The sequence below is a fragment of the Gracilinanus agilis genome, chromosome 5 (assembly GCF_016433145.1).
Source record: "Gracilinanus agilis isolate LMUSP501 chromosome 5, AgileGrace, whole genome shotgun sequence".
In the NCBI taxonomy this organism is placed as follows: domain Eukaryota; kingdom Metazoa; phylum Chordata; class Mammalia; order Didelphimorphia; family Didelphidae; genus Gracilinanus; species Gracilinanus agilis.
Window position 1 is genome coordinate 187,888,816 of NC_058134.1, and position 23,367 is coordinate 187,912,182.

Here is a 23,367-nt window from a genome sequence, read left to right on the forward strand (position 1 = left end):
GTTGGTATAGTGTCAGAAACAGTGGGTGGGAAATCACATTTAAAAAAAAACTATCTAGCCCAAAGCAGAGTTAAATGATTTAAGTCCCCGTACAAAGAGTACTGGACTGAGAATAATTTGTGAAAAAACAAAGCCATTTGGCTATCATTTCAAGGAGAAGCAAAACAGTACACTTCAATAGTAAAGACCTGTTCATAATTTTTAAAATACCGAAATATACTTGAAAGCTATTCTAGTGCTTTAAACATTTGTTTCACATCTGTTCTCTTTCATCCCCCTCTCATAATTTGAAAATATGTATAGAAACAGTATTTTCTTGCTATCTATTCCATTACCTATTTACAAAAACACCAGAGGTTATTGCAAAATCATTAGTTGTTGGGAAGAAAAGACCTGTTTATTAGAAAGATATTTTATGAAAACATATTTTCATAAGATATTTTATGAATAATGGGGAAAAGAGATGAAAATAAATGTATTTCTAAATAAACAAATTCTATCTCTTACAATGTCAGCAGGCCTACAGAAAGCACTATATGGTAATCAAAAATGGTAGAAGACAGGGACCTCATATTAAAATTACCCATTGGATGATTTGATTAATACCTAATTGTCTTCCACCTTAGAAAATAAAGAAGTATAATTCTTTCAGAGGGCAAAAATTACTGGCAAAATTTCAAAGATGCCAGTATAGCTGGCATAAACTTCTCAAGTCTTTGATCCTAAATTAGAATGCAAAGATTAGTGTGTGGCCTTAGAGCTCTATGTCAACTACTCAAAACTTTATCGCTGGGGTTGGAGATGGCTATAATATATAAAACTGGTGATAAAAAAATAACTTTATAAAAATGTGTCCCTTTTCCCCTTTTGTTTTTTAAAGAGTTTACTATCTACAAGACCAAAAATTATTCATATTTACAACATAATAAGCAATTATTGACAAATATAATATTCTATGAAATAAAATATATCGAAAGTGAATATTAATTTTAAAAAGGGGTTTGGCTCACAGCATAAACAAGTGTGGAAACAACAACAAAAACGACAAAAAAACCCTCTTGATTTCAGGCCCAATCTCTATACAAAATCCTTCTTTGTTAAAAGTAACACAATGGTATACCCAAAGCCTAACCATGTCATGCAGCAGGTGTATGCTACTCTTTGATGCTGGGTGGTCACAAGTCATCGGTGGCCCCTCTCATAAGCCAATCTTAATCAGTTACCAAAACATAGAAGTTCCACTGTAATTCAATAATACCATGTAACCAGTTAGAAATATTTCTCATCCTTCTGTAGCTGTGTTCTAACATACAGTTTAAAAAAATTATATCCTTTGTAGCAAAGATGTAAGTGACAGGAGAATAATTGCAAGCATATAATTTCTTCTCTAGCCTACTGCTTATTCTGCCTTCTTTGGCATCTGGCTTGGATAGGAACCTGATTACATGATTTGATCACAGGTCCTTAGTTAACAAAGAATGCTCTGTTGCCTTCATCTGCCACTCTAACCCTTGGTAGATGGTGTGCATACATGCACTCCTCTTTTCACTATGTTCATTTGGCTACTTGTATGTTAAGCACCTGTGTTCCCACGGGTTTGAGGTTGGTCATAGTGTGCCTCTTAGAGGCACACAAAAGCATAATGCCGGTCACCTGGCCCTAGCAAGAAGATAGCAGTGAATGCACCCACCCTCTCCTCCAATGGGAGATCTTATTGCCTCTCAAAAGAGCACATGGATTATAGAGTCTACTTTCCTTCACTACAGATGTAACTTTCTTAAGACTGGTGCCTCATGTTTATTCACATATATTGAATCACATGCTTTATCTAATCTATCAAATTCTCGATGATCACTCTCTCCCCTCTACACACATTGAAGCACACTCCTACCCAACTCCCACTTCCATGCACACCTGTATGCACCTGCACACACAAATGTGTCATGTAGCGCAATTCCCTTTTATGACATGTTATAATAGTGACCATAATATGTTTTATATGAATGTTGCAGAAGTATACAGACAATAGCTCTGGCTCTGTGTGAATATATGTGTGTCTGTGTCTGGGTGTTGCATGCGTGTGTTCATACACACATATGCATATATTTCTTCCTTAAAAACTTGTGGAAGCCAGTGTTGCAGTGAGAAAGCTTCTCGGAGCATATGAGTTTAAGCAATGTACCTCACTGTAAAAAAATAAAAACAACAACAACGACAACAAAAACAAACACAAACACATACAAAATACAAAATCTTGACAAAAACATTCCAAGTGAAACAGCCATTGTGTGTTATCCCACATTTCTACAGTGTTGTGTCTAAATGTTGTGCTGGCTTACAAGGAGTCTGTGCACAAGTCAATCTGGCTTAAAGCAATGCTTGGTGAACTCTCATTGGGTCATATCTGTAGTTGTGTTCTCTCCTTTGGGTTTCCTTTTGTCCTCCTCTTCTTCCTGGATAGCTTGTATTTGCTCTGAGGATTGGTGCATGTTGGATTTTTCTAGACTTATCTTTTCCATCCCACTGCTTAGTCGTTGCTCATCTTCAATGACTTTCTTCCACATTTTGTGGTTTTGAAGGAGGTGTTGAGTTATTTGGCAGTAGATTTTCCTCCGTTTGAACTTTTGCTGTCCTGAAAGATATTAAGACCGATTTGGGGATTGGGGAAGATTGAATATATTATTCATTATCACCATCTTCTATTCAGTGACAAGATTAAAATATTGTCTGGTTGTAGGTGTTTTTTGTAATTTAATTCAGGTTAGTATGTTTCAGGAATGGAAGAGAACATTCTATTTGGGGACCATGATCTAGTCATGAAATTCCAACATGTAGAAATTCGAAATTTTGTATATTTTATGCACATTAGGTTATTTATATATATAGAACTGTTCAGGAAAGCATTTTCTAAACATTCATAGACTCAAGTTAGGAAATGTAATTAAGTCCTGTTTAATGAATCTGGCCATCTTTAAAATGTGGCTGAGTGAGGTGGTTACATCTTTTATTCCAATCGTATTTGAACAGATAATTGCAAAACCCTTTTAAGCTTTTTAAGCATCTTTTTTAGTTTTTCAAATATGGAATATTACTCTGCTTTTCAAATTGATGAGAATATTTTAAAATAATGGTAATTAACACCCAAATGCTTACTTTAATGTCCTTGGTACATTTCCATTAATGATTTTCACATACAAAATCTACTAAATATGAGGTAGCCCTTTATTTTAAATTGTGTTCCCCAATGCCCACATTTTAAATATGAGGATTCTGTGTAGAAAATTCATTACAAAAATATGACACAGGAAAATTCTTATTTAATGAACTGTAATGAATAATACAAGTGAAAGTTACTAGAATGACAGGAATAGAAATCTGGATTTTTAAGCTATATTAAAGTAACTGCTTATTAGAAATTTTAAACTGAATGTCCTGAAAATATATTAAGCTAAACATGTCTAACACTTGACTCACTGCTTTCCTTCCTCACCCCATTGCCCAAAACCTTCCACACTTCCTACCTTTACCTGTTGTTCTCAAGAATTGTCAAGTAATACCTTTATCCCAGTCTCCTAGTATTAAAACCTAGGTTTCATCCTGGACTCCTCATATTCACCCCTCTCATAACCAATGATTTGTGAAGTCCTATTGCTTCTATCTTCATAACATCTCATAAATGCTTCCTTCTCTCCTCTGACACTACAACCATTCTGGTTCAAAGCCTTTATCACCTCATGACTAGAGTATTATAATAGCCTTTGTGTTGTCTGCTTCAAGTTTCTCCACACTCAAGTCCATCATCTACTATACCTTCAAACTGACCTTCCTAAAGCATAGTTTGACAATGTTCTCCCTCAGCCACTATTAATAAACTTAAGTGACTCAATTACCCTGAGGATCAAATATAATATCCTGTTCAATTTTGGAAGCCCCTCATAACTTTCTTACCTCCATTCCTACCTTTCTCGTTTTCTTTTACCTTATACCCCTTCATGGACTGCATGATCCAATGACACTAACTTCCTTGATGTTCTTCACACATTTCACCTCATCTTCTCACTCTTTTTTCCATTCCTTGAAGGCTTTCCCTTCCTTCTTTCTCCTTCCTGGCAGTTTTGGTTAAAGTCTCATCTTCTGCAAGATATCTTTCCTTGTCTTCCCTCACCTTTAATGCCTTCCTCTTGAGACTAACCCCAATGCATCCTGTATTTATATTGCAAGTACACAGTTGTTTGCAAATGGTCTCCCCCAAATAATTGTGAGTTCCTTAAAACCAGGGACTAACTATAGCTTTTCCTTTTTTGTGTGTGCCCTCAGTGCTTAGCACATAGTGCATAGGAAGTGCTTAATTAATAATAATTGGTAGTAATCAGTAGAACAATCAAGTCAGTACAAATATCTTGATTTCCAAGATATTTACATATTATTTTACAAGGTAAGTTTTTAATGGAAGAAAGACTCAAAATCAATTAGGAAAGGCACAACAGTTAAACCTTTCTATAAAAGCAAGAGAATTGTATAGGAGTAATAACTTCAGTCACTTCCCTTTTCTGGGTATCATTTACAAAAATAAAGGAATTGTACTAGTTCTCTAAGGCCCTTTACAGACCTAAATCCTAGGTTGCTATGTTTTTTCATCACTTAATTTTTTTCTATTACCAAGTATCCAATTCTTATACATTGGACTGAATATTGATTACTTCCATTCATCCATAATTTTGCTTTTATAACACCTGAGTTATGGTATATAATTATTGCTTTTTTTCTGTGTGCATGTTTGTGTATGTATTTTCTTTTCAAAGTGATTTCATGTTTAGCCTATGATCTACAGAGAAAGAGGTCGCTAATAGCTGGACCAACAGAATTTAGCAGAATTCAGATCATGGCCTGGTTAAATAAGGAATAAAAGTAGATTCTTTGCCCCACCTTCATACATAGTCATAACTGTAGAAAACACTCTGCCACTAAAAATGTCAATTTGCTTTCTTAGGTAAGTAAATGTTTTGGAAATACAATAATGATGATTAATTTATTAATTCAAAGCTCAAATGTTCTTTTTCACTTTCATAAAGAATACTTAGAAAGAAATGGTTTCCTTGTTACAGATGTAAAATTTCAGCAGTAAACCAGTATGTGAATTTTACTTAATAATGTGATATACAAAAATGTTTGTACCCCAAAAATGTGCATAGATTTGAATCTGCAGGTGGTCTACAGGGACGAATTATTCAGTACTAGAAGCTTCTGAACTGTGAACAAAGAGCTTTTCAATGCTGCAAGCCTAAACCCAGCTTAGTGCTTCATTAGAAAGTTCTTAGGTCCCTGCAGGAATCTTTCAGATTTAATTATGAGAATTTTTAAAAGCCTCTCTTTTCCTCAGAATAGCATATTAAAACACATAATCCTATGTTTCCTGGGAAACATCCAATTTTTTTAAACCTCAGTAGATACCAAAGCATATTTGAGGTTTGCAACTATACTTGAATCCAAATAACAGGTTAGATCAAATGATTATTAATTAAAGTCAATAACAATTCTGAAATAAGAGATAGAATAATCAAATAAAGGGCAGTAGCACTTTAAAATCCTTAGCAAAGACATTTACCTTGCCAAGGTCTCAGTTTCTTTATCTGTAAAATGAGAAGAGTGAGCTATATATCCTTCAATGATCCATACCAGTCCCAGAATTCTACATGACTAGGTTGTATTAAATATTTTTAACAGTTTTTGATGTTATGAAATGCTACAAAGATATATTCTCCACTGATGTAAATGGGAATGGTGATGGTATCTATAAATTATTCCAGATGATTAAAATGGGAAAGGACACTTATTTTCTGAGTGAATTATGTCTAAATTTTGTGAAGCAGAATAAAAAGGTAAGGTTATACTTCACTAATTCATCAATTCCTTTCAACAAACACTTAGTAAGCACCTACTATGGGTGAAATAACTGCACTGAGAGCTAAGTTAATTCACATTTATGTAATGTTTCACTCAATATCTTGGAGAGAAAAATAATATAAAAATATTATCCTTATATTATTAAAAAAAGAAATTAAGGTTTAGAGAAGGGAAGAAACTTGTGGACAGGCATCACATGACTATTGCAATTCTGAACTCAAGTCTTTTGATTCAAAGGCTTGTGCTCTCAACAACATATTCCCTCTCCTTTAGTCTGAAAACAAGTGATTTCATTGGTTTGGGTTGCTCCTCCCCTAATACATTTAAATCAGCAGCTCATTTGTAATTTCCCATTATATAATATAGATGTTTTCTCTGAATTTATTGAGGCAATTCTTTCTTCATTTTTGAAGAAGTTTTAAGGGGGCTATGTTCACAAAAAAAGACATGAAAATGTTAGTGTAGAGACAATAAACTCTAATTAATTACAGTGTTCTGGGTTGGAAGAATAGGAAAATTTCGCTTTTGGAGTCTGGTTAGAATAAGTGAAATACTCCCCTGATGGTATTTTCTTAGAAGAGGAGACCAATCACTGATACTACTAGTTTTTCTAGAAGTCAACAGAGTAGTATCCTTTACCCTCAAGGCACTCTTATAGCCTCCTGGTAAAGGAGAATAAAAATAAGAAAAAAAGCAATATTACAAGGAAATGGAACAAAAGTAAGTAGTTGATGAATGTTGGCTTTAATATGAAAATCTCTTTTGCCCCAATTTCTTAATTTTCCAAAATGTTAAACTTTTGCTTGCAGAGGCAGAAAAGGCAGAACTTCATGTTAAAGAGGAAATTCTGAGAAAGAAATACCAGTTTTCAAATGTAAATTATGACCTTTGTACAAAGGTGTAGAGCCAAAGAGATATGAAATAAAAAGAAAGTATTTCTTTCTGAATTGGAGAACATGTTTATTTGTATGAAAGAAGGATGCTTAAAGTGTTTCAAATTTATTCTTTTGTGTCAGGTATTCATGTATCTAACTTTATTATTACTATATAGCAGTGATTCCCAAAGTGGGCACTACTGCCCCCTGGTGGGTGCTGCAGTAATCCAGGGGAGTGGTGATGGCCACAGGTGCATTTATATTTCCTATTAATTGCTATTAAAATGAAAAAAAAATTAATTCCCAGGGGGCTATGAAATTTTTTTTTCTGGAAAGGGGGCAGTAGGCCAAAAAGTTTGGGAACCACTGCTATATACTCATGCTTATCTTCTGTAGTATACAGATATAAATAAGTTGGGAAGCCTGTCTCGATATGTCTATTAATTAGTTTCTATTTATCCTGCATATAATTTTATTATATATATTTTTCCTTCCTTATTAGATTGTGAGCCCTTGAAAGGCAGATACTATTTTTTACTCTCTTTGTATTTCCAAGCACTTAGTATAGTACCTGGCATATAGTGGGTTCTTAAGAAATACTTATTGATAAACTAGCTGATTATTAGGGAGCTAGGTGGTGCAATGGATAAAACAGTGGCTTAGAGTAAGGAAGATCTGAATTCATATCTGGTGTGATGCTGACAAGATATAACCTCTTTTCAATTTAGTTTCCTCCATTGCAAAAAATGGATTTAACAATAGCATCTACCTTTCAGGGATGTTGTAAGGATCAAATGAGAAAATATTTGTAAAATTCTTGACACAGAGTGGAACTATATAAATATTTATTTTCATCTCTTCCCCCAGTATTATTTTTACAACAATATATCTCATCTACTACCATTATTTGTGTAGGAATATCCTGAAGCCAATATAGAAGAGTTATTTATATTTAAGCCAGAATGAAGGCTAAAGCATAATTTTATTTTAGTTAAACAAATTGCTTTTGGGAAAATATATATGAGAATAGATGTCTAATTTACCTGTAGATTCAGCATTTTCACAAGTTTCTTCTTCAGTTGTTGGTTGTTCTACTTCTTCCCGGTCATCTGTGTCTCCTCCTGATTCATCACTGTCTTCCACCCATTTCCCAGGCATTAGTCCTGCAGAGTCATAGCTGTTGCACAATGGCCCCACAATATGAGAGATGAAAGATTCCTGAAGATTTGCCAACTGAGGTGCAGAACGGTCCATAAAAGGGCTTATAGGAAGTCCAAGACTGGCCTCTTCATCTCCCTAGAAATTAGAACACCTCATTACTCCTTCTAAGAGAAAAAGTTAAGTAAAAGAATTAAAATTAACTCAATTAAATAAGTACAAAATATTTCAATTATACTCAATAGTTATTTACCTAAATCAGTACAGATTATTTTTTAAACATGATCCATTTTCCAAGGCATTATGTTAGAGTATTTTTACAAATTAGGCTCTGATCATTATCAATATTGATGATCTTTGATCACAAGGGAGCATATATCTATATTTTCAGAAAGATGCATGTGTGAAGTAGAATTGAAATAATGAAGTTCAGAATTTTAAGACTGCCTACAAATTAGATTAGGGAGGGTAAAATTAGGAAGCAGGGTTAATGAAAAGTTATTGTAATAGTTCAGCTATTAAGTGGTGGATGCATGAATTAGACTTAAGAGAATTCCTAATTGCAGAAGAGATATATGCAAGCTATATTGTGGAGGCAGAATCAATAAGAGTTGATAATTGATTTTTTATCAGGATAATCAAAAGAGATAATTTGTGGAGGTTAAAAACCTGAGCGATTGGATGATGTTCTCTACAAAAATAAGGAATTTAGAGGCTTTTGAAGGAAAGATGAGTTCCATTCTGGTTATGTTATATTTTAAATGATTATAGGACACTCAGAAAGAAAATGAAATAGAAAATAGATTATGTGAGCCTAAAGTTCAGAAGAGAAACTGGGCCTATAAACATAGGCCTGGGGTTGTTTACTAAGAGTTGGTGTACTCAAGGAATCTGATGAGATCATAGAGAGAATATAGAGAGAAAGCAGAAGTCTCAAAAAAGAAGATATTGGTATTCTCACATACACACAAGAAGGGTTAGGGTTGGGTAGAGATGTGAATAGTGACTCATCAAATGAGATTAAGAAGAAATAGTCAGAGATAAGAGAGGAGAATCAGGAAATAATGGTACCATGGAAATAAATGTGCTCAGTTTGTTTGGGTAAAGAGGATTGTCACCAATTTCAAATGCTATATTAAGGTCAATAATGATGAGTACTAATAATACTAGTTATATGATTTCAGTTTAGGATTGTTTGTAGACACATGATAAAATCAACTCCACCAACTCTTTTGCAACTCCAAAAAAAAACCTGTGAGCTACATTATTTAGCTTCAACTTCTTTGTGGATTCTGATTTCATTTATAATCTAGGATCAACAACACACAATTTCAAGGAAAACATGATCTTTTGTTATTTCAGAACTTGGAGTAATAATTGGCAAGAAGACTGCTGTGAAGACAATTTCACATCAAACACTAATATATGTTGCAGGAGATGAAGAGATAAAGAAAATTTTGGATTGTATTTTATTGTATCTGTATTGATTATATAAAGAATTTGATATGATTTTTCTAATTAAATAAAAAAATAAATACTTCATGATTCAATGAACACAGAGAAGGATGGCCAAAATTAAGTTACTAAATAGTTCAATAGTAAGAAATTAGAAAAATTAAAATGGTGTAGATTACTTACAAGTTATATACATATGTATATATAGTATATGTGTATATATGTATATGAACAAATAGATGTATACACAGATATGCTAAATGCTTTATATATGTGTGTTTATGATGAATAAATTATTTGAGAAGAAAAATAGGAAAATCTCAAAAAGACATAGCATCCTAAAACTTGAAATTGGCTATATTCTAATAGATTTCTAACTGGTTACCAATCTGTGAGTCATTTCTAAAACTTTAGTCTGTGTATAAGTAGCTCACTGACTTTTTAGATCAAAGATCAAGATCAATATTAAACTGGAAGAATTGACAAAAACCATAAGAAATTTTAGAGAATAATTTCTAAATGTTTAAATTTTAATCTTTTTTTAATGGAGTGCTGATAGTAGAAAATCAGTAAAGGATATAAGAAGAGACAACAACAATGACTATTACTTTTTCCTAAATGAATTCAAATGATGAAAATCAATCACCTTAATTACATTGCCAAGAAGAGAGTTGTGGGTTTCAAAAACAACACTAGTATATAAATTCTTTTGGATAAGGATAAAGCAGTATTGTTTCAAAAATTATAAGTAGTAGAGGCAAAAACAAATTTATCAAGATAGCTTGGCAGGAGATCCTTATAAGCAAAATCACTATAAAAGGACCTAATAATAAATTTGAAAGGGAAGCAGAAAACAAAGAGTGGAGAAGACATGGAATTTTTAAAAAATAAAAATAATTTTCACTTTCATGGACATCAGAGCAATGACATTTGGACTCTTAACTAACCCTGTGTTCCTTTCTACATTAGGAACTAGAGAGCACATTGTAGAAAATGAAAAGAAGAACAACTGACCTATCTTGGAAGATGCAAATGAGGTTTGTTATGGCTAGGATATAATCTTGAGGGTTTTGAATGATTTCAAGATACCTAAAGAAGGGGAAGGAGTCCAAAAGTGTGGAAAACCTCAGATTCAATTGACATAAAATAAGAAGTGAATAAGAGAATATTTAAACTTCTGATCAAAATGCCCTTTCCCCCTTGTCTATAAAAGTTGTTTGTTTGTTGTTTTTTTTTTAATAAAAAAACAATCTACAAACCAAGGACAATCTTGTTTAAAGTATAGGAAGGGCAATGAAGTTATGATGGTGGAATAGAAGCAACAAATCAATGGAGCTCTCCCAACATTCCCTTCTAAAAAACTTTTAAAATATCTTCTCAAGTAAAATATTGGAGCTGCAAAAACAACAAAAGCTCAGAGTGAAACTTTTTCTAGTTTAAGACAATTTAGGAAGTAGGTAAGATAGATCTGTAACATTGAGGTTGGAGTACTGTAGCAGCACCAGCTGTAGGTCTTGAAAGTAGATGAGATAGGAGTCGCCAAAGTTGCAGCTTCCAGAGTTCTCATTCCAGGGAGAGTAAGGTGGTACAACACTGGTCAAAATATAATTCAGGGGGCCCTTTGTGAACACTGAGTACAGCTGGCACTGATCGGCAAGTCAGACATAATTCTGGTTTACAGTTCCAGGGCAGAAAGGATAGCTGGTCACACAGAAGCAGGATTCTAGACCTGGTTGCAAGGCAGAGAGGAGCACTAACACCTGCTCCTTATCACAGTTCCAGAGAAAAGAGGAGCACTAATACTTGTAGCTCCAGAAGAACAGCAGAAATACTAGAATGTGGAAACTAAGAGAGCATTGAATATGCCTCTCCCAAGATCATACCACATTGGAAGTATAGAAACTTGCAGATTCTCAAAACAAGGTCTGAAAATATTAGCACAAAAAAGCTTCAGACCACTGCCTCTTAACCTCGAAGGGAGCAGAGCCCAACTGGAAGATAACATTGCACGTCAAAAAATTGTAAGACTATAAAAATGGTCAAATAAAAACAATGAAAAAAATTTGTCTATAGAAAGCTACTATGCTGGCAGGGAAAAGCAAGACATAAACTCAGAAAAAATGTAAAAATAGCTACAATCAAAGCTTCAAAGAAAAATGCTATTTGGGACCCAAGCTGAACAAGAATTCCTGGAACATTTAAGAAAGCAAAAGTTAGTAAAAGAAAAAAAAATGGGAAAATAAATGAGAATGATGCAAGGAAAGTATGATAATGAAAAGGACAAAAATAATGAAGAAAATAACAGGTTTAAAAACAGAATTAGTCAAATAGTAAAAAGGCAAAAAAATTCTAAAGAAAAGAACTCATAAATAAGAAAGGGAATATAAAAGCTAACTTTTTCACTCAAAGGATACATGCAAGGAAAAACTTTTTAGTGGATAGAAAAATGGGGGGAGGGAGGGCGGCAATGCCTGAATCTCATTCTCATCAGAATTAGTTCAAAGAGGGAATACATATCCATGCTCAGTTGGGAATAGAAATCTAATTTACCCAATAGTTAATATGAGGGAAAGTTGATAAGAAATATGGGAGTGTTTAGGGGAAGAGGATGATAAAAGGAAGGACACAATAAGGGAGGCAGCTGTCAGAAGCATATCAGACTTTGCAGGAGGACATGATAAAAAGAGGAAGAGAAGGATAAATAGAAGAAAAGGGTAGCTTGACACTGTGTCTCTCTGGGTTGGGTCGAGAGTTAGGGAAACTTATCTTCCTGTGTTCAAATCCAGCCTCAGACACTTACTAGCTTTGTGACTGAACAAGTCACTTAGCCCTGTTTGCCTCAGTTTCCTCATCTGTAAAATGAGCTGGAGAAGGAAATTGCAAACAGCTCAAGTGTCTTTGCTAAGAAAACCACTAATGGTGTCACAGAGATTCAGACACAACTTAAAAACAAGTAAATAACAAATAGAATAAAATAGGATGAAGAGAAATACTGTTAGTAATTATAACGGAATGTGAATGAGATAGGCTCATGCATAAAATGGGAAGCAGAGAACAGAATGGATTAGAAATAAGAATCAATAAGTGACATCAGCAAGGCAGTGTATGATAAACCCAAAGAGCCCAACTTTTAGGACAAAAATCCACTATTTGACAAAAACTGTTGGGAAATTTGGAAAACAATATGGGAGAGAATTAGGTTTAGATCAACATCTCACACCCTACAAAGACAAATTCAGAATGGGTAAATGACTTGAAGAAAGAAGGAAACTAGAGAAAAATTCGGTGAACATAGAATAGTATACCTGTCAAATCTATGGGAAAGGGAAAATTTTAAAACCAAGCAAGAGTTAGAAAAAATTATAAACTGTAAAATAAATAATTTTGATTATATTAAATTAAAAAGTTTTTGCACAAACAAAAACAATGCAACCAAAATCAGAAGGGAAACACCAACCTGGGAAGAAATCTTTATAATAAAAAACTCTGACAAAGGTCTAATTACTCACATATACAAGGAGTTAAATCAATTGTATAAAAAATCAAGCCATTCCCCAATTGATAAATGGGCAAGGGACATGAATAGGCAATTTTCAGATAAAGAAATCAAAAGTATCAATAAGCCCATGAGAAAGTGTTCTAAATCTCTAATAATTAGAGAAATGCAAATAAAAATAACTCTGAGGTACCACCTCACACCTAGCAGATTGGCTAAAATGAGAGAAGGGGAGAGTAATGAATGTTGGAGGGGTTGTGGCAAAATTGGGACATTAATCCATTGCTGGTGGAATTGTGAACTGATCCAACCATTCTGGCTGGCAATTTGGAACTATGTCCAAAGAGCTCTAAAGGACTGCCTGCCCTTCAATCCAGCTATAGCATTGCTGGGTTTGTACCCCAAAGAGATCATAGATAAACAGAGTTGTACAAAAATATTTATAGTCGCACTATTTATGGTGGCAAAAAACTGGAAAACGAGGGTATGCCCTTCTATTGGGGAATGGCTGAACAAATTGTGGTACATGTGGGTGATGGAATACTATTGTGCTCAAAGGAATAATAAACTGGAGGAATTCCATGTGAACTGGAAAGACCTCCAGGAATTGATGCAGAGTGAAAGGAGCAGAACCAGAAGAACATTGTACACAGAGACTGATACACTGTGGTAAAATAGAATGTAATGGACTTCTATACTGGCAGCAATGCAAAGACCCAGGACAATTCTGAGGGATTTATGGAAAGGAATGCTACCGACATTCAGAGGAAGAACTGCAGGAGTGGAAACACAGAAGTAAAATAATGGCTTGAACACATGGGTTGATGGGAACATGATTGGGGATGTAGACATTAAATGACCACACCAATGCAACTATCAATAATATGTAAATAAGTCTTGATTGATCACACATGTTAAAACCAGTGGAAATGTGCATGAGATATGGGAGGGGGGTGGCGAAGGGGAAAGTAAAAACAAAAATCATGTAACTATGGGAAATTTTTCTAAAAAAAAATAAAAAATAATAAAAAGAAATAAGAATCAAACAATATGTTGAATACAAGAGACATGCTTGAAACAGAGCAACACAATTAAAATAAAGTACTGAAGCAAAATATATAATGTTTCAGCTGAAGTAAAAAAGGCTGGAATAGGAATTGTGATCTTAAATCAAGCAAAAGCAAAAACAGATCTAATTTAAAAATGTAAGAAGGAAATCTACATTTTGCCAAAACGTACCACAGAAAATGAAGTAATATCAAAAATTTGAGGGCAAATTTCTCCAATAAAGGTTTCATTTTTCAAATATATAGGGAACTTAAACAAATTCATGAAAATAAGAGCAATTTCCAAATAATAAATTGCAAAAGAATGAACAGATCATTTTTCAGAAGAGGAAAACAATGCTATCTCTAGTCATATAAAATGCTCTAAATCACTTTTGATTAGAGAAAAACAATTGAAAACAACTCTGAGGTAACACCTCACACCTATCAGAAATGTAATATTCTAAATGGGATGATGGAAAATAGGTACATTTTCTATTGTTCTATTCACAGTTCCAAGACACTAGTGCTTGTGGCTACAAGGAAGTTGATTCCAAGAAGGAAGCTGGCTTCAAGAAGGAGTTGGACTTCCAGAGGGAAGTTAGCTTCAAGAAGAAGGCTGGCTCAAGGAAGAAAGATGGCCTCAAGAATCACCTTCAGCTTGAATCACTGTCTTGACCTATCTCTTGGAGAGAACTTGGGTGAGTGGATAGCTGGCTTTTCCTTTCTGTCTTTTGGAAAGAGTTTAATTCCTGTTTAAGATCAACAATCCTGGCTGAGTTGAGCACCAGAGCAATATTTAGTTGAATAGGCTCATGTCTTCTCTACCCTTTTGTATTTCTCTGCTTTTACTCTTTCTAACTCTTTTGTAAATATAAGCTATTAAAGTCATTTCAACTTTGAGAAGTAATACTTTGAATTGGCAACCACCACTATTATTTATAATCTTCATATATTTTAGCCAAGCCATTAAAATTTAATTCTTAGGTCAATAGAACTGTTGGTAGAGTTGTGAACTGATCCAATTAGTCTGCAGAGCAATTTGGAAATATGCTTCAAATGCAATAAAATTGTACATACTTAAAAAACATCCTTACCTTCTGTCTTGAAATCAATACTGTGTATTGGTTCCAAGGCAGAAGAGAGGTAAGGGTTAGGCAATGGGTGTTAAGTGACTTGTCCAGGGCCACACAGCTAGGAAGTATCTGAGGCCAGATTTGAACCTCAGACCTCCCATCTCTAGATATGGTTCTCAGTCAATTGTGCCACCTACTTGCCCCCTACATGTGCTTTTTGACCCAGTAATATGAACATTATCTTTGTACCCCAAAGAGATTTTTAGAAAGATATATATGTATATATATTCATTCATTCATTTATTTATTTGTTTATAATAGCTATTTTGTGGTGGCAAAGAATTGGAAACTGGGGAATACTCATCAATTGGAGAATGGCTAAAATTTTTTTGGCATGTGATTGTTGTGGAGTACTACTGTGCCAAAAAAAATTATGATGAGCATAGTTTCAGAAAAAAACACAGCAATACTTATATGAACAAGGTACAAAATGACGTGAGAACAGGGTGATCATTGTGCATAGCAATGGCAACCTTTTAATGATGATCATCTGTGAAAGACTAGGCTACTCTTAACAATACCATGATCCAAATCAATTCCAAAGGAGTCATGGTAAAAAATGCTGTCCACTTTCAGAATAGAACTGATGAAATTTTAGTGAAAAATTATAGTATAATTATCTCATTTTCTTTATTTTTCTTGCTTTTTTGGTGATATGGATAATATGGAAATGTTTACATGAAAACAAAAGAAAGCAGTTGTTGGTGGGGGAAGAATGCATATGAAGAAAACAAACAGATTTTCAAAAATAATTTTCTATATTTTTATAATGACAAAAGAGTGAAAAAGAAGAGAATACAAAAACCATGCTTATTATTTTTTCAATATTAAAACAAAACAGAAAATTACTGCCACAAAAAAATGACTACATGAAGAATTTCCTTCAGCAAAATGCCCCTCAGGCATATGTCAAAATCATACAAGAATCTTCAAAATGTGTAAAAATAAGAAACTTTGTTAAAGAAATCATTATTAATATTAAGCAAGGTACACAACAGGAAGACACATGCTGATTGAAAGTCCTGGCCACCATTACAGAAGAATTCCAGAACAGGGTCTAAATTTAAGGGAGATACATGGCAGATCATGAGATTCTCCAATTTTTAAAACTGTACTAATTTTTAAATGTTATTATGTGGATTATATCAAACCCTTGGAGATGTTATAGCTTTCTGAATTAAAACCCTAATTATTCATACTAGAAATTTCATTGGGTGAAGGATATCTGTTGTCTTGATTATGATGCATAAGCTATAGGGTTGTTCAGAGCACATACTATTCTGGGCCCATAATTGGCATGAAAGAGAAAAATGGAACCTGCTGCTTTTGGGAAACTACATCTTGCTTTTTTAAAATTCAAAGCTTCTCTTTGAAACAAAGGCCACTTTTTCAAACATCAAAATATTTCTTCTGCTCTTGTATGGCTGTCACAATTTCACAGATATTACAATATCTGTGAAATTAAAGATGAGGGTTTACTGAAAGGATAATTTAAAAGTGAAATAGTGGACCTAAATAAGCCTCAACACATTACCAAGTAGGGTGGTATTTTATAAAGTGGGTCATCAAAGAATGTAGGCCAAGAAGAGAAAGTGGTCCACCCCAAAAGAAGTGAGGTATTACTCATGAATTTTTCACATGCTTTATTGATAGCTACACAGGAAAGGAAGAGCAAGGTCCCTAGTAATTTGAGAAACTCCATTTGGGAAGTTTTGTGGCAGGATATGGAACAGAGCCACAATGGATGAGAACTAGAGAATATTCGCACAGAATCACAGCAATATAGCTTTAAGAGAGCTCAGAGGGCATCTTGCAGAGGGCATCTTGTGTAACCCATTCATTTTACAGATAAGGAAGTGATCCCTTGAGAAAACTTGCTCAAGTCCCACAAAGGATATAATTGGCTGAGACAGGCTTTTTTACTTAGGTTATCTGATTCCAACTCCATTGATCTTTCTACTGTGCAATTCTGTCTCTTCAAAGAACTCATAGATCCTTTGAATTATAGATTTTTAAACAGAGTTTTATTTTTTTGTCTTTGTATATCAACCATGTACCCTAGTACATTAGGCATTTAATTTAGTTACTACCTGTTGGATGAATGATTGTGGGAAAGGACATTTCCTGAGATTTTAGAAGCAATGTGTAAAATAATTCTGATATCCCTTCCTTTCATGCAAACACTCTTCATTATTTAGAACATGAAGTCAGGGTTATAAATATTGTTAAATATTTTTTTGAGAAAGTGATAAATCAGTAGAATTGCTCTGCTCTCAAAGTAAGGGAAACATTATCTCCACATGTTATGACTTTCCAATAGTAATTTATGTCTCCTTATGAAAATGGACTAGAAAGTAGAAAGGAGTGAGAGAGTTCAGAGTCAAATTACATTCGTGTCATATAATTATAAAGGGCTTTAGAAACTTCTGATTTTCAACCAGAAATATTGTTTGCTGTGAGATATGTATAATAAATAGGTGTAAAAATAATAAATATACATAATAAAGCCTTAAAACATGCCCTTCACAATCACTTGTCAACTGACTATATTACTGATACAAAGAGTTGAAACTATGAAAGGGAGAAGATGAGGACAGTTAATAAAAGTACTGCATATCATCAAGTACTGCAAAAATTCAGTTTTAGAGAGGTTAATGTTAATATTTATTATGGTTAGTTACCTGTTCATAAAATTCATTGACAATGCCATCTGTCCACTGTAGATGAAGTTCTTTACATTTAGCTGGTCCATTGATATCAGCCAACTTTATGCACATTTGACAAACCAATAAACGATCATTTTCATTAGTCCAATCTATGCCAACATCATCATTAACCTGTATAAAAGATGAGGAAAAAAATTTGTTCTACCTCAGTGAAATAATAGAACAGAACAATAGTTGCTAAGAACTTGCTACTTGTAGATCACGGCCATTCTTTACCATTCAATGGAACAGCAAACTAACTGAAAGAGCCCTTGACTTAATGAGTATGAGGGCTACCTCCCCATCTCTCTATTGATGATTTGTGTATGATTACCAAAAAGAAAAAAAAATCCTGGTAATCAGACTTTTGATGGTGAGCTTCTGAACTGAGTGAGCCTAGTGGTTGGATACACAGATACACAGTGTATCTCCAAATTTAAGCTTAAAGACTTTATATTTTAGTTAAGTTTGTAAGCCAATATTGTATAGAGTTTACATGTAAGAATCCAAGGTTACTTCTACAAAATATTAAAGAAGTGAAATTAGACATTAGTAGAAGTGGATTACTTAAAACACTTTTATTTATTTGTTCAACTATGCATGTAGTAGAAAAATTTTAAAAAGAGAACATAATGAATAATTAACTATGGTTACTTAATGAATTATGTGGAAATTACCCAACCATTATTTCAAAATAATTGTTATTCTTTATTCAGAACCTTTAGAAGAGAAGGCAGATGAATTATGTAAATGTCCTGAGTTAATAAATGGGATCTTCATATTAGGTCTAGCAAAGTTTATCTTAAGTCTTTTGCATATTTGAATAGCAAATATTTTAATATATATTTAAAATAGGTTAAAACATCAAAATAAAACAAAGTAGTCGAAGGAAACCACATGGAATTGTTTCTTATAGAATTAGAGAACACAATGCAATATGTATAAGGAGTTAAAATATTTACATGGTCAGTATGACTGTTTCTAACTTTACTATCTAGAAGGTCTCTATACCACTCTGTTCACAAACAATTTGACCACAAAATGAAGAATAGTACAATCTAGTTACCTTGGCATTAAATTTGGCTACAAAATCAAAGTGTTTCTTCAGGTCAGTGGCCAAAATTGCTTCAATGACAAGGAAACGAAAATGCTTAAATTCCACGTGGTCAAGGTTGACTAAGAAGTTATACTCTGGCTGGGACATGAAGAGATTCCACGCAGCAGCTGCATGATGATTTTCTAAAACTGAACGGTCATTATATAGTACCGCCTAAGAAGGGGAAAAAAAAGTTATATAGTGTGTAGTTTTCAGTTGAATAATATTAAGCTATTTTTAATGGTATTAAAATGATGTGAATTCACAGTGAACAGAAATTATTTTTTTCATAAATATTTATGATCAACAGTGCATACTGTAAAAAGGAATTCTTTATTTCTTTTTTAATTTAACAGGGGACCTGGAGGTCCTCTTACCATAGAGATGTGTAGGGATTAACCAGCCCGCAATGACAAGAAGTAGAAAACATAGAGACAGGAAAGAGAAATCATAGAAATGGGAGGGAGGAACCACAGAGATAGGAAGTGAGGAGGGAAAAGGGTCAAAAAGAGGTGAGCATGGGTTGGTCAGGGGGTCAGTTGCTGGTAGTTAGGGTTGGCAGTTGCAGGGAAGTTGGCTGCTTGGTGTGAGTTGGTGGTTGGTGTTTACTTGCAGGAATATAAAAGCAGGCCTGAGCTTACTGAGAGAGTTTTTGGCTTTAGCCATTCATTAGAGGGCTCTTTGGCTTCTGGGCTGTTAGGTTTTTTTTTCTTTCTTGAACTTTTTGGAAGGTGACTGCTCTTTGCTGATAGATCTAATTAGGGTTGGATTAAACACTGATTGGGTTGGAACTTTGTGGGGTGGTTGTTAGTTATAGGTAAATATAGGCAGTTTTAGGTAGTAATTATAGGTAGTTGTACATAGTTATAGGATAACTAGTATAGATATTAGGAAATTTTCTTTCTCTACCTCTTTCCTATATTTCTCTTCTTTACTATATTTTTATAATCTCTATTTTAATTAAACTAAATTGTTAAATTATTAAAAGCTGCTCTCTTATTTTTTCAAAACTCCTCATTTAACCCATATAATACCAAATTCCCAATTATGAAATTCTTAATTCAATTCTTAATGTTGCTTTATTATCTTCCATTACCTTTATTCTCCATGTAAAATTTTATTTCAAGAAAAACATAGAGGGAAAATGCAAATGCCTTAGAGTCTCTTTTTATGGACTATCTCTAGAATTTCTCTCAGCACTTGGTTTTTCAAACAGACATTCAACAATCCTATAACATTTACTTGCAAGAAGGATATACTGGGGAAGAAAAGTATCAACATATACGACAAATGGATTAGCTTTGGCTAGGTCTCAAAATATTTATTGATGGGGGCAGCTGGGTAGCTCAGTGGATTGAGAGCCAGGCCTAGAGATGAGAGGTCCTAGGTTCAAATCTGGCCTCAGGGACTTCCTAGCTGTGTGACCCTGGGCAAGTCACTTGACCCCCATTGCCTACCCTTACCACTCTTCTCCCTTGGAGCCCATACACAGTATTGACTCCAAGACGGAAGGTAAGGGTTTAAAAAAAATATTTATTGATGACTTTAGATTTTTTACATTTTTAAGATTTAATTTTTTTTATATTTTAGTTATCTCTAGCTATATACCACTCTCCTATGAATTCTTCCTGGAAACAAAGAAAAATAAGTATACAATATTAGCTAGCATTTTTTGGCATATAATATTCTGTACCATTTTTGCTACTCTAAGCTCTATGAAATAGATGGAAGTTTTCTTCATTCTTCTCTTTTCATGAGCCAAAATTAGCTCATCAAAAATTATTTTATCTTAAAAATCATTTTATTATTATTTTTATTTACAGTATTATAGCTATTGTGTATGTTTTTCTGAATTTGCTGATTTCCTCCTGAGTTATTTCATGAAAGTTTTGCTATATTTCCTTGAATTCTTATTTTTATCATCTTTTTATGGAACACTAATATTACATTCATACAGTTTGAACAGCTATTTTATAATCAATGACTTCTCAAATTTTTTTCCAGTTTTAGGCTACTACATGGATACTAAGGATATTCTGGCCTAAAGTGTTTGGGATTAGGATTCTCTCTCTACCAGTAGATGTTATACTTTCTCTATAATTTAAAGTGTTAAATAATTGTCCTTGACATTTAAGAATTATGTAAATTGCCTAGTCATAGAGAAATGAGTGGGGGAAATGACTGAATAGATTGTAATATTTGAATGTAATGGATTGTATTATGTTATTGAAATGACAAATATTGAAAATTTAAAAAGGGAAACATATAAAGAAATAAAATGAGAAGAAAATATAATAAGAATAATACATATCATGATTATATTTTTTAAAAAGGCCACAAAATCAAGAGAAAAAGAGTATCTAAGTAAAACAAATTGAAAGGAAACTCAAAAACAGAGGATGTTTATTTTAGCAACATATATAATTTACATATCTTAACAAATTATAAACAATGTGGAGTTTTGGTTTTGCACATAATCTTTATGCATTTATTTAATTAAATATTTTTGATAGTGGTGGTGGTTGTTACTAATTATATAATAAATAAACAAAAACAAAGTTGTCCTTCATTGCTTTCAATATTGTATTACATAAGCAAGAATTTCTTTGATGAGTACTTGTTCTGGTCTAGTCATTGTCCTTAAATTCAAACCATTTGTACTTTATTAGGACATGAAATTTTAGGATCCAAATGTAGTGGTTCCTCCATTGTCAATGATGGAAGACAGACAAAAATGTTGACAAATTTGCTTAGGTATTATGTCTATTTTGTGTCCTTACAGTTTTAACCATGAAAGTTCTTGGATATTATGGCTTATTTGTGCCTCATAAAAAGATTTCTGAATACTTGTTTTCACATGCAGTACCATTCACTATCTTAAAAGGTCATATGCTTATTATGTTCTGCCATCCTCTGCCACAGCATTTTACAAATTACTTTATATTCTAAGCCAGAGTTGTTCTTGGCTGCTCTCTCTTTTTGCTGCTTGGCCAGGAAATCAAGTTCTTTCTGGCCATTGCAATTTCTGAGCTCTTATGGCAACTGTTTTCAATTAGTTAAGTTTCACAAGGAAATGATGGTGATCAGGATAAAAATCTATGTCATTTTCAATTTCACATTTTTTAGGCATCAGATCCTTGTTTGAATAGGTCACACTGAAAGTGATGCAATTTTAAATTTGTCTCTCTTCTAATTTCATATTTATTTCTATTTTCTCTTTATTTTCTATCTTCTATCTATTTTTATAGTTATTATGAACTCTGTCCTAATTAGTTAATGGTTTATATGACTACATAGATGTAGCTGATTTATAGAGATTTCCATAGTAAAAACTAGTTAAGTAAATTTCACTTTTTAAGATAGTATTTGGGAATTGCCATATATTGTGACTTTCAATACTATTGAGGCTTCTTTGGAGACTGAGTCTTTATGTTCTTTGGTTTCCTAAATCTGAGTTATATTTTCCAACATATTTTTGTGTCTATATTTTTGTGTCTATATTTCCTTTGAACTGACCATAAAATTATCTGTTTCTTTATTTAGAGGTTCTCCTTAAAGTCTTCATACCTGTACAATATTTGTACTGCCTTTGAGAGCATGGTAAAAGAGAATGTACTAATTTCCTGTTTGCCTTTCAGTGGAGACCCTGTGAAAGAGCCGTTCTTTCATTTAGCTGCAACTTCCTTTTATCTTGTGATTTTATCATGCACTTAGTTCACATAATAAAAGTATTTAGTCACCACACCACAATTAACTATGTAGAACTGATTGGTTGCACTGGAATAATCACTATAGTTATTTTTATTATCACATTGTCATTTATAGAATGGCAGAATTTAGCTAGGAAAACAATTCAGTGTAAGATGATTTCAACTATCCAGACATCTAGAGCTTTTCTCCCTTCCATAGGCAGAGCATCCTAATAATCTTGTGCTTCAGATAAAATAAGTAGAAATATTTTACTGCATTCTGATTAAAAAGGAAACAGTACAACTAAGTGGAGAGAGTGTAGGATTTGAAGTTAGAAAGACATGATTTCAAATCTCAAATAAGAAAAACTAGTTAAATGACCCAGGGAAAATTACACTGTTTACCTCATCTGCAAAATGGAATAATAATATATCTACTCTCTGAACTTTATTCTGAATACCACATAAGATTACATATGTAAAAGTGCTTTGCAAACCTCAAAGAGCAGATTACATAAATACATGTAAATATGTATGTGCATGTTAGAGCTATGATGATAATGATAATGTTTGATGGAACTGATTTTGACCTATAAAGAAAGATTTATCATAGGAAAAATAAAATCAGAGATTGGAATTAAATGACTATATAAGAGTTAATATTACAAAAGTCATCACTAAGCATATACTAATATATACCCTACACCAGTGATTCCCAAAGTGGGCACTACCGCCCCCTGGTGGGTGCTGCAGCAATCCAGGGAAGTGGTGATGGCCACAGGTGCATTTATCTTTCCTATTCATTGC

The 23,367-nt window shown here is 33.4% G+C and overlaps 1 protein-coding gene across 1 annotated transcript in view; it reads right to left on the reverse strand.

Annotated features, from left to right (window-relative positions):
* Nucleotides 1-2,390: 2,390 nt before the first annotated feature.
* PDE3A (phosphodiesterase 3A) overlaps nucleotides 2,391-23,367 on the reverse strand; it is a 321,482-nt gene continuing 300,505 nt past the window's right edge. Inside the window, exons 13-16 of the mRNA XM_044678475.1 lie at nucleotides 18,842-19,045; nucleotides 17,752-17,907; nucleotides 7,823-8,075; nucleotides 2,391-2,632 (exon numbers count right to left, since the gene is read on the reverse strand). Of these exons, the coding sequence (XP_044534410.1) occupies nucleotides 2,391-2,632; nucleotides 7,823-8,075; nucleotides 17,752-17,907; nucleotides 18,842-19,045 (855 nt within the window). The remainder of the gene's footprint in view (nucleotides 2,633-7,822; nucleotides 8,076-17,751; nucleotides 17,908-18,841; nucleotides 19,046-23,367) is intronic.